The 12,198-nt window shown below is 37.6% G+C and overlaps 1 protein-coding gene across 3 annotated transcripts in view; it reads right to left on the bottom strand.

Moving 5' to 3' along the window:
- Window positions 1-6,688, bottom strand: part of MAP9 (microtubule associated protein 9) — a 31,219-nt gene extending 24,531 nt beyond the window's left edge. For all 3 annotated transcript variants that reach the window (XM_055550194.1, XM_055550196.1, XM_055550197.1), the window contains exons 1-4: window positions 5,420-6,688; window positions 4,170-4,315; window positions 3,363-3,447; window positions 1,949-2,257 (exon numbers count right to left, since the gene is read on the bottom strand). In XM_055550194.1, coding sequence (XP_055406169.1) covers window positions 1,949-2,257; window positions 3,363-3,447; window positions 4,170-4,244 — 469 coding nt within the window. In that variant the 5' untranslated portion in view covers window positions 4,245-4,315; window positions 5,420-6,688. The remainder of the gene's footprint in view (window positions 1-1,948; window positions 2,258-3,362; window positions 3,448-4,169; window positions 4,316-5,419) is intronic.
- Between the last annotated feature and the right edge of the window lie 5,510 nt (window positions 6,689-12,198).

Here is a 12,198-nt window from a genome sequence, read left to right as displayed (position 1 = left end):
AGGAAGGGAGAGCAAGGTTCCTCTCCCTCCTCATGAGGACAGTAAGGCTTACCCTATTGCTAAGGTCAAACATAATTAACATACAGTGGCTTTTTCCCTAGTATCATTGCTGATTCATATCTTCTCCTCATTTGAAAGTGGATAGGATTGTCAGGGGTGGAAAAAGGAGTGGGTCCCTAATACGTATCTGAAATAAAGCTTTGCCTGAGGTTATCAGTGCTATCTAATATATAAAGTATGAAATACTTACCAGTATTGTATTTAATGATGATATAAAGGAAAGAGGTTTTTGTGAAGGTTAGTATCAACTACTATTGTTTTCCATAAAACATAAAAAGACTGGAAGACCCCAAATCCTTCACCTTCTATGCCCTTGTTCCTGCATGGTAGCCCAGGGGATCTCACGGCAGTTGGTGCCTGATTCACTCCATCCCTGCTCCGCTATGCCCAGGGCTCAGTAGAAATGCGGAGAAACTACTGTAATGGTCATACCAGGAACTTCCCCACAGAAAACTGAGTTTTAGTGGATTTTCCTGGGGAACAGAGAAACCAAATGGAGATTCTCTTAAGGAAGTCTAGAGGCTTAAATGATAAGAGTAAGAACACCTCTCTTTCCCATCCCCATTTCAAATATACAAATGTCACATAGATATTCTTGCAAATGGCTGCATGGAAATGATTCTTTAGGACTAGCCCCAATGCTGCTCTCTAACCCTAATGTTTGGAGTGTGAGATGGATTAGAAAGGATTCCACTGTAGTTACAGTGCTAAAAGCAAAATTGGAGCTCATATGTCTAAGCGAGGCTGGATGTAGATGCTCAAAGTTCTTCCACCTCCTGCATTCATTCAGTCTCGCATCTCTGCTGATGCCTGATAGGAGGCCAAAGAACCTTTAGTCATCCACATCCAGCCTCGCTAAGGCCTATGAGCTCCAATTTTGTTTTTAGCAGTGTAACTACAATGGACTCTTTTCTAATCAATCTCATACTCCAGACATTAGGGTTAGAGCAGCACTGGGGGAGTCCTTAAAACAATCATATCCATACAGTCATTTGCCAGAATATTTGTTTGACATCTGTATATTTGAAATGGGGGTTGGAGGACGGGAGGGAGAGGTGTTGTTGCTCTTACCATTTAAGCCTCCAGACTTTCCTGAGAATTACGGCTTTCCTCTATGGTTCTGGGTTTCCCAAGTCGCACTAGTGGTAAAGAACCTGCCTGCCAATACAGGAGACATAAGAGACATGGGTTTGATCCCTGGGTTGGGAAGATCTCCTGGAGGATGGCATGGCAACCCATTCAGTATTCTTGCCTGGAGAGTCATATGGACAGAGAAGCCTGGTGGGCTAAGGTCCATAGGGTCACAAAAAGTAGGACACAATTGAAGTGACTTACTACACACACATGCACCGAACCTCTACACAGCCAGATCTCCAATTTATGGGCTTCCTTGGTGGTTCACATAATAAAGAATCTACCTGCAATGCAGGAGACCTGGTTTCAATCCCTGGGTTAGGAAGACCCCTTGGAGAAGGGACCCACCCCAGTGTTCTTGCCCTGAGAATTCCATGGACAGAGGAGCCTGACAAGCAATAGTCCATGGGGTCACAAAGAGTCAGACAGGACTGAGAGACAAACATTTTCATTTTCATTTTCTATACTTCTAGTATTTTTATTTATATCTGTAAAATTGAAATGTTAAGTCTGTCTTTTTTCTTAAATATTTATTAGCTCCTATGTAAAAATATTTTGTAATTATCTTAAAATAAATTTTCAAGAAATGCAATTACAGTAACCTAACAAATTACCGAAGATGTACTTTTGATCCACTCTAGTATTCTTGACTGGAAAATCCCATGGACAGAGGAGCCTGGCGGGCTATAGTCCATGGGACTGCAAAGAGTCCAACACAGCTTAGCGACTAAACCAAACCAAACCAACAAATTACCTGAAGATGTACTTTTGATTGGAAGAATTCTAGGTTTAGTTTCCATTTTAATTTTCTCTTTTTCAACTTCCTGTTGTTTACTTTGAGATTCAGGTAAGGGATTTACAACCATGCCTTCACCATTATCAAGTGCAATGTCATTGTTTTTGATAGAGACTACTGGCTCATGTTTCCTCACATCATTGCTTGATTTCTTCGTTTTCAAAAAAGACAGTTTTGGAGAATTGTTTTCTTCATCATCTGATATGTGAAAATTATTCATTTTTTTATTAACTGAATTTTCATCTACTGAGGTGTCAGAAAAATCACCTAAGGAAACAGAAAAATAGAAGAGAAAAATATTTTCAATAGTACATTTTAAAGTTTTGAAGGTTACATTCATCAAAAACATTACCTTGAAGACTAGATATGAATTTACAACTGTGAATAGATTTGGAACCCTAAGAAAACTCCTAACTTAGGCAGTCTATAAATTAAAAATTTCAGTTTCATTTATTTAAAACATACTTACTGAGTATGAATAGTGTATCAAGTCAAGCACTGTGCTTGCTCTAAGAGAAGTCATTCAAAGGTTCTTCAAAACAACAATCAGTCATAGACATTTAGATTTTGGACTGTAAAACTTATTTATTTAATTATTTATTTTCAAAAACTTCATCATATAAAATCAAGAATATTTGTAAATGGAAGAATTAGCTAATAATGTTTTTCCAGTAAAATTTTGGAACTGCTATTCCATCCATACCAGAGTATTAGATTTTATTATGAGAAGAATAATAAAGAATGCTAACTTAACTATCCAGTAATGATTTAACTATTGTTCTGGTACCTTTTACAGAGAACACCGAGAGTTATTCACTGAATATCAAAGAATAAAACACTGAATTTCAAGTTCAGAATTTTATATGTTTATCTTGAAATGTGAAATGTTAATATCTTGCATAACCAAAGAAACCAAATTAATCATACAGTACTGATATACTGGGTTTTTTAAACGGATTCCCTTTCACAGCCAAAAAACCTTGATTTAGAAAAAGCATTATAAAAGTGATTCTGATGTACCCAAAGTTCAGTTCTATGGTCCCTAATTATTACCTCACTGTAGGTCTCATAGGGTTGGCCTTAAAGATGAACTTATCATCTCCAATATAATTTACCACTGACAAGCAAATCTGCTATCAGTTAATTTTCAGTTTTGTATACACACTCAGAAAAAAACAAGGACAATCATACAACTTTTTGAAAATTAAGAGTGACTTTTTATTCATTAAAAAGCTGGAGACCTAAAACCAGTGAATTCACTGGTATTATTTTAAAATGGTGATTTTTGTTTGTTTGTTTTGTTTTCAGGTTTCGGCTATAAATAACTAAGGAAGCAAAAAGAAGACATTTCTTTTCTCACATTCTCACATACCAATCTCATCACTGTCAAAGTCATCTGAGTATTCAGAACTTCTTTGTCTGGCTGAGCGAGCTGTAATTGCTTTTATTAGCTCATCCTGAAATGAGATAATTAAAATCAGTCTCCACCCAAATGTGTACTCTCATATGTAGAATTAATTCTTTTAACAAATAATGCTTGATTAATAACTGCTTTAAAACTCAGATTTCGTTCATCCAACAAATATTTACCGAAACCCTACTTTATGCCATGCACCCAAACTCTAAGAGGCAACACAGAACATCACAGATGACCCCTTTTTTCATGGAACTTACAGTTAAACAAGAAACACCAAGAAAATTAATTGAGGGACTCTATCTGGACCAGGTTCATTATAAACTGATATTTGGAAGAAACTGGTATTCTTCATGATCTTTTGTTTCAGCATATTGCTATTAACAGATGTAATCAATACCATAAATTGAGACCTCCAATTCAAAATTGTAGCAACTGGACACAGAAAGCTTAAATGTTATTATGTTAAACCAGAAAAAAAATTAACAATATTTATATGAAAATGGCAATTAGAAGTTGCTATTTAACTTTCACAAGCGAATTTAATTTTTAATATACTAAGAACCTAGTATTTAGTTTGGTAGTCTTAAAGCCACACAGAAGAGCTGGTAATACTAGAGCCCAAATACAATCATCTGCAAAATCTCAAAAGAAACATAGGATTTACTCATGCTCTATATAGGACTGTTCTAGGATTACTTTCAAGTCCAATATTCCTAATACAGGTATTACCTTGTAAAATCATTCAAAATAAAAATACTTTACCTGGAAAGTAGTTCTTTTGGTGACTTTTGGACTCTTTGTATATGCCAAAGTTGTGCTAAAAACTTCATCAGACATAGTGTGTTTTAATTCTCGACCTTTATAAAATAGCTAACCAATGATAGGAATAATTCAACCTCTGATGATGGCTGAAACACACAAAAAACAAGTCAGAGATTTTTGCATGCTTGAGAATTTGTATTATTACATTTAATGCTTCCTTGGCCACCAGAAAGTGAAGTCGCTCAGTCGTATCCGACTCTTTGCGACCCCATGGACTGTAGCCTACCAGGCTCCTCCTCCATCCATGGGATTTTCCAGGCAAGAGAACTGGAGTGGCTTGCCATTTGACCCCCAGAAAAGCCAAACAAAAACAAGAAAAGCATCATTGAGCTGCATGTTCACTTCAACAGAGTTCTTGAAAATAAATAGCAAATTCTACCAACAAACTGGTTTTCAAAGAGAAAAGAAAATTCAAACTTATCTTAAAGTAGTTTTACAATTATTTTATTATCCTAAATAAGTTTTACAGTTATTGCACTCACTTGAATAATGAGCGCAATGGCTTGTTGCCAATTAAAACAGAAACTTTTGTACCTATCTTCCATTCAAAAGTATAACATTGCCTACAAAAGAGGCATACTTATTTAAAAGGCTATTTTTATTTTAAAAATGAAGTCTACTTTTATTTAAAAGAAAGTGAAATCGCTCAGTCGTGTCCGACTCTTTGCGACCCCATGGACTGTAGCCTATCAGGCTCCTCCGTCCATGGGATTTTCCAGGCAAGAGTGCTGGAGTGGGTTGCCATTGTCTTCTCCAGGGGATCTTCCCGACCCAGGAATCGAACCCGTGTCTCCCGCATTGCAGGCAGACACTTTACCCTCTGAGCCACCAGGGAAGCCCTTTATTTAAAAGCCATACTTATTTAAAAGAAGACTACTGTCAGCATAAAGGATCATCTAAGAACTTTATCATTTAAATTTTTTTTCTTTCACTCTTCCCTCTCACAAAAATGTTAATACAATTAGATAAAACAAAATGAAGTTGCTCCAGGAGGAGACTGCCGGGCCCCCTCGCTGCCCTCCGCAGCGCGCAGGGATCGCTCTGGCCCTACAAGGTGGCGGCGCCCTGTGCCTGACCGCTCGGCCCATTGCAGCCGACCCAGCAGCAGCCACTAGCCACGCCAGTGCACAGCCGAGCGCGGCTCCGGCCCCAGTTCTCCGCGACCCGCAAGTCCCGCCTTCTGTACTCACCTGGCATTCCTGCGGAGGGCAGCCCGCAATCTGAGAACCCAGCGGCTGGCCCCTCTACCCGGCCTGCCCCTGGCTGCTTTCAGAGACCTGCCTGACTTCTTAGGAAGCTCGGAGGCGAGACGAAGAACGGAGGTGGGGGGGCGGTTGCTAGGATACAAGATCTCTGGGAGGAAGTGACTTCTCCCGCCCAGGGCCTCGGGTACCTAACACCGCCCTGCAGCCCTACGTGTCACTGAGGCGACCGCCCAGAGAAAGGAAATGACGTCAGCCACTCTGGGTCTGGGGAGAAGGGTGTTTTACCTGTCGCCTATGCTTCAGTCGTTACCTAGGAGACGGCACCCGTCCGGCTGCCTGAGAGTTGGCGCCTGCGCACTGAGAGTTGGCGCCTGCCAGTGGAGGGGCTTGCTTCATCAGCGCAAAGCATATCCGTTGTTTTGCCACAGTTGTCACAGACATGAAGTTCTGCGAATCGGAGTAGTGTACTGACGGACTAATGCACTGATAGATGGGACAGAAAGGCAAGATAATGACTTTTGCAGGTTCAGGAGTCAAAGGGCACATTTGAATCCTGGAGCACCTCTCTCTATCCATGTGATGTCCTGCAAGTTAAGGTCTGTATACCCTAGTTTCCTCTTCTGTATTAAAAAAAAAAAAAAAAAAAAAAAAAGGAGGCTATAATATTAATAGTAACCGTAATAGCCATAAAGAAAGCTGAGCGCCAGAGAATTGATGCTTTTGAACTGTGTTGTTGGAGAATACTCTTGAGAGTCCCTTGAACTGCAAGGAGATCCAGCCAGTCCATCCTAAAGGAAATCAGTCCTGAATATTCATTGGAAGGAATGATGTCGAAGCTGAAGCTCCAATACTTTGGCCATCCCACGCGAAGAACTGACTCATTGGAAAAGACCCTGATGCTGGGAAAGATTGAGGACAGGAGGAGAAGCGGACGACAGAGGATGAGATGGTTGGATGCCATCAACGACTCGATGGACATGACTTTGAGCAAACTCCTGGATGTTGGTGATGGACAGAGAAGCCTGACGTGCTGCCGTACATGGGGTAGCAAAGAGCCGGACACGGCTGAGTGACTGAACAGAGGTGAACTGGCGTTGCTGTGAGTATTGAACGAAGTTATGCAGATGGAGTACTTGAAAGATTGCCTGGGATTGCATTCCATTAGTGTTAGATAACACTCCATGTAACTCAGCCACAAAGGGCCTGGACAGAAGTCATTCCTTGGCCACACAGCTTAAAACCCATTCTAAGTGTTTCTTTAATATAAATTCTTTGGGTATGTACTCAGTGGATATTCTGGCAAAAATTAAATCAGTCAACAAAATAAACTAAAAAGGCAGAGGACTGTGTGCTGATAAAGTAACCAAAAATAACAGCACTTAACTAGCGTAGGTAATCCTTAACAAAATAAACAAAAGAAAAAGTTCTTTAAAGACTTTAAAATAACAAGGATTTCTACTATTTTTTTTAATTTAGAAGAAGCTTAATCCTAATTGAATTGTCTGAATTTATTATTCATTGATTAGTAAATTAAACTTGTTCTCAGTATTTTCCCCTCTACCTCTGAATTTTTTTTTCACTTCTTCAACAATTTATTTATAAAGAAATCACAGTGGATACAAGTTTAATAAATCAATATGTTGAAAAACTAAATGTGCATAACAAGAAATACTAAATTTAGTTTTTTAAAAAAGACAGTTCATGCTTTTAACAGTCTGTGCAATACAACTTTTTAAATACAGTGTTCAGTTTATGCTCAACTTGTTTGAAAAATTTAGTTTGATCAACATTTGCTTAACTTCGATGTTTTCAAGAAATTCTTTTTTAACTTTTTACTTTGTATTGGATTATAGCTGATTATCAATGTCATGATAGTTTCAGGTGAACAGTTAAGGGACTGGGCTTCTCATATACATGTATATATTCTCCCCCAGACTCCCCTTCCATCCAAGCTGCTACATTACATTGAGCAGTGTTCCATGTGCTATACAGTAAGTAGGCTGCTGTTGGTTATCCATTTTAAATATAGCAGTGAGTACACGTCCACCCCAACTCACTAACTATCCCTTTCCCTCGTGCTTTCCCCTCTACAACCATAAGATTGTTCTCTAAGTCTATGGGTGTCTTTCTGTTTTGTACATTCATTTGTATCTTTTCTTTTCAGATTCCACATAAAAGGGATGTCATATGCTATTTTTCCTCCTCTGTCTGACTTACTTACACTCACTATGGCAATCTCTAGGCCCATGTTGCTGCAAATGGCATTGGTTTATTCTTTTTAATGGTTGATTAATATTCAATTGTACATTGAGAAACCTATATGCAGGTCAGGAAGCAACAGTTAGAACTGGACATGGAATAACAGACTGGTTCCAAATAGGAAAAGGAGTACGTCAAGGCTGTATATTGTCACCCTGTTTATTTAACTTATATGCAGAGTACATCATGAGAAACGCTGGGCTGGAAGAAGCACAAGCTGGAATCAAGATTGCTGGGAGAAATATCAATAACCTCAGATATGCAGATGACACCACCCTTATGGCAGAAAGTGAAGAGGAACTCAAAAGCCTCTTGATGAAAGTGAAAGTGGAGAGTAAAAAAGTTGGCTTAAAGCTCAACATTCAGAAAACAAAGATCATGGCATCTGGTCCCATCACTTCATGGGAAATAGATGGGGAAACAGTGGAAACAGTGTCAGACTTTATTTTTTGGGGGTCCAAAATCACTGCAGATGCTGACTGCATCCATGAAATTAAAAGACACTTACTCCTTGGAAGGAAAGTTATGACCAACCTCAATAGCATATTAAAAAGCAGAGATATTACTTTGCCAACAAAGGTCCGTCTAGTCAAGGCTATGGTTTTTCCAGTAGTCATATATGGATGTGAGAGTTGGACTGTGAAGAAAGCTGAGTGCTGAAGAATTGATGCTTTTGAACTGTGGTGTTAGAGAAGATTCTTGAGAGTCCCTTGGACTGCAAGGAGATCCAACCAGTCCATTCTAAAGGAGATCAGTCCTGGGTGTTCTTTGGAAGGAATGATGCTAAAGCTGAAACTCCAGTACTTTGGCCACCTGATGCTAAGAGTTGACTCACTGGAAAAGACTCTGATGCTGGGAGGGATTGGAGACAGGAGGAGAAGGGGACAACAGAGGATGAGATGGCTGGATGGCATCACTGACTCAATGGACGTGAGTTTGAGTGAACTCCAGGAGTTGGTGATGGACAGGGAGGCCTGGCATGCTGCAATTCATGGGGTCACAAATAGTCGGACATGACGGAACTGAACTGAACCATATCTTCTTTATCCATTCCTCTGTCAATGGACATCTAGGTTGCTTCCATGTCTTGCTATTGTATCAGCGCTTCAATAAACATTGGGATGTCTGTATCCTTTCAGATCATGTTTTTCTCTGGATATATGCCCAGGAGTGGGATTGTGGGACCCTGCATATGTCCATATGGTAACTCTATTTTTAGTTTTTTAAGGAACCTACATACTGTTCTCCATAGTGGCTATACAAATTTACATTCCCACTAACAGAGTAGAAGGATTCCCTTCTCTCCACAGTTCCTCCAGCATTTATTGTTTGTATTTTTTGATGGTAGCCATTCTGGCTGTTATGAGGTGATATTTCATTGTAGTTTTGATTCATATTTCTCTAATAATTAGCAATGTTGAACATTTTCATTTTCACGTACCTTCTGACCATCTGAATATCTCTTTGGAGAAATATTTGTCTATGTCTTCTGTTCTCTTATTGATTGGGTTGTTTGTTTTGATGCTTTAAGTATCATGAGCTGTTTGTAAATTTTGGAGACTAATCCCTTGTTGGTGATATCATCTGCAAATATTTTCTTCCAATCAGTGGGCTGTCTTTTCATTTTGTTTGTTTCCTTTGCTGTGCAAAAGCTTTTGTGTTTAAGTAGGTCCCATTTGTCTTTGTTTTTATTTCCATTATTCTGCGACATGTATCAAAAAAATATTGCTGCAATTTATGTCAGAGAGTGTTCTGTTTTCCTCTAGGAGTTTTATAATGTGCAGTCTCACATTTAGATCTTTAATCCTTTTTGAGCTTTTTTTAAAATATGATATTAAATAACTATATAATTTAATTTTTACATGTAGCTGTACAGATTTCCCAACACCATTTGTTGAAGAGACTGTCTTTCCAACATTGAATAATCTTCCCTTCTTTACCTTAGATTAATTGACCATAGGTCCATAGGTTTATTTTGGGGGTTTCTATCTTGTTCTATATCTTTATTTTTGTACCAGGATCATACCATTTAAATGACTATAGCTTTGCAATATAGTCTGAGGTTAGGAAGCCTAATTCCACCAGCTAGTTTTGTTTTTCCCCCCTAAAGTTTGCTTTGGCTAGTCAGGATATTTTGTGTCTCTATACACATTTTAAGTTTTTTGTTGTTGTTGTTGTTCTTGTGTGAAAAATACCATTGGTAATTTGATAGGGATTGCACTGAATCTGTAGATTGCTTTGAGTAGTGTAGTAGTCATTTTGACAATATTGATTCTTCCCATCCACAAAGTGATATATCTTTTCATCTCTTTATGTCTTCCTCAATTTCTTTCATCAGCATCTTATATTTTTCAGAGTACAGGTCTTTTGCCTCCTTAGGTAAGATTATTCCTAGGTATTTTATTCTTTTTGATGTGACAGTAAATGGAATTTACTTAAATTCTCTTAAATTTTTCTTCCTGATCATTCATTGTTAGTGTATAGAAATGCAGCAGATTTCTGTGTATTAATTTTTTAACCTGCAACTTTACCAAATAAATTGATGAGTTCTAGTAGTTTTCTCATTGCATCTTTAGGATCTTATATGTACAGTATCATGTCATCTGCAAATAGTGACAGTTTAAATTCTTTTCCAATTTGGATTCCATTTATTTCTTTTCTTCTCTGATTACTATAGCTAGGACTTCTAAAATTATGCTGAATAAAAGTTGTGAGAGTGGACATCTTTGGCTTGTTCCTGATCTTAGAGCAAATACTTTCAGCATGTCACCACTGAGTATGATGTTAGCTTTACTTTTGTTATATAGGGCTTTATTATATTGAAGTATGTTCCTTATATCCCAGTTTCTGGAGAGTTTTAATCATAAAAGGGTGCTGGATTTTGTTAAAAAGCTTTTTCTGCTTATATTGAGATGATCATATGGTTTTTATTCTTCAATTTCTTGATGTGGTGTATCACATTATTTGATTTGTGGATATTGAAAAATCCTTGAATCCCTGAGATGAGTCCCACTTGATCATGGTGTATGATCTTTTTAATGTATTGAATTTGGATTGCTAGTATTTTGTTGAGAATTTTTGCATCTATGTTCCTCAGTGATATTGGCCAGTAATTTTCTTCTTCTTCTTTTTTGTTTTTTTTTTTTTGTGGTATCTTTGTCTGGTTTTAGCATCTGAGTGATGGTGGCTTCATTGAATGAGTTTGAAAGTTTTCATTCCTCTGAAATTTTTTGGAACGTTTCCAAAAGGAAAGGTCTTCTCCAAATAGTTGATAAAATTTACCTGTGAAGCCATCAGGTCTGGGACTTTTGCTTGTTGTTAAACACATTTTCAATTTCAGTGCTTGTGTTTCATCTGTTCATATTTTCTATTTCTCCCTGGTTCAGCCTTTGGAGATTGTACCTTTCTAATAATTATCCATTTCTTCTATGCTGACCATTTTATTGACATACACTTGCTCATAGTAGTCTCATGATCCTTTGTATTTCTGTGGAGTCAGTTGTAACTTCTTTTTAATTTCTAATTTTATTGATTTCAGTCCTTTCTCTTTCTTCTATTGATGAGTGTGGCTAAAGGTTTATCAATTTTGTTTATCTTTTCAGAGATCCAACTTTTAATTTCTTTTATCTTTTCAGTTGCTTTCTTTATATCTATTTCATTTATTTCTGCTCTTTCTGAATTCTTTCCTTCTACTAACTTTAGGTCTTGTTTTTTCTTCTTTTCTAGCTATTTTTAATGTAAGATTAGGTTGTCTACTTGAGATTTTTCTTGTTTCTTGAGGAATGATTGTATTTTTAAGAGCTTCCCTCTTAGAACTGCTTTTGTTGTATCTCATAGGTTTTGGACCATTTTGCTTTCATTTTCATTTGTCCCTAGGTATTTTTAAATTTCCTCTGATTTCTTCAATGATTCATTGATTGTTTAGTAGTATATTGTTTAGCTGTCATGTGTTTGTGTTTTTATAGTTTTTTTTTTCCTAATTCTTTACATAGTGTTATGACCAGAAAAGATGCTTGATATGATTTCAATTTTCTTAAATTTACCAAGGCTCACCTTGTTGCCCAGGATGTGGTTGATCCTGGGGAATGTCCCTTGTGCACTTGAGATGAATGTGTATTGTGCTTTGGGATGGAATGCTCTACAAATATCAATTAAGTTCATCTACTCTAAAGTGTCATTTAAGGCCTGTGTTTCCTTATTAATTTTCTGTCTGGATGATCTCTATATTGACGAAAGTGAGGTGTTAAAGTCTGCCTCTATTACTGTATTACTGTCAATTTCTCCTTTTATGTTTGTTAGTATTTGCCTTATATGTTGAGGTGCTCCAATTTTGGGGTGCATATATATTTATAATTGTTATATCTTTTTCTTGGATTGAAACCTTGATCATTATGTAGTGTCCTGGAGAAGACTTGAGAGTCCCTTGGACTGCAAGGAGATCAAACCTGTCAATCCTAAAGGAAATCAGTCCTGAATATTCATTGGAAGGACTGATGCTGAAGCTG

The sequence above is a fragment of the Bubalus kerabau genome, chromosome 16 (genome assembly GCF_029407905.1).
Source record: "Bubalus kerabau isolate K-KA32 ecotype Philippines breed swamp buffalo chromosome 16, PCC_UOA_SB_1v2, whole genome shotgun sequence".
NCBI lineage: Eukaryota > Metazoa > Chordata > Mammalia > Artiodactyla > Bovidae > Bubalus > Bubalus kerabau.
Note: the sequence above shows the minus strand (reverse complement) of the source record. Positions and strands in the feature narration are given on the sequence as shown.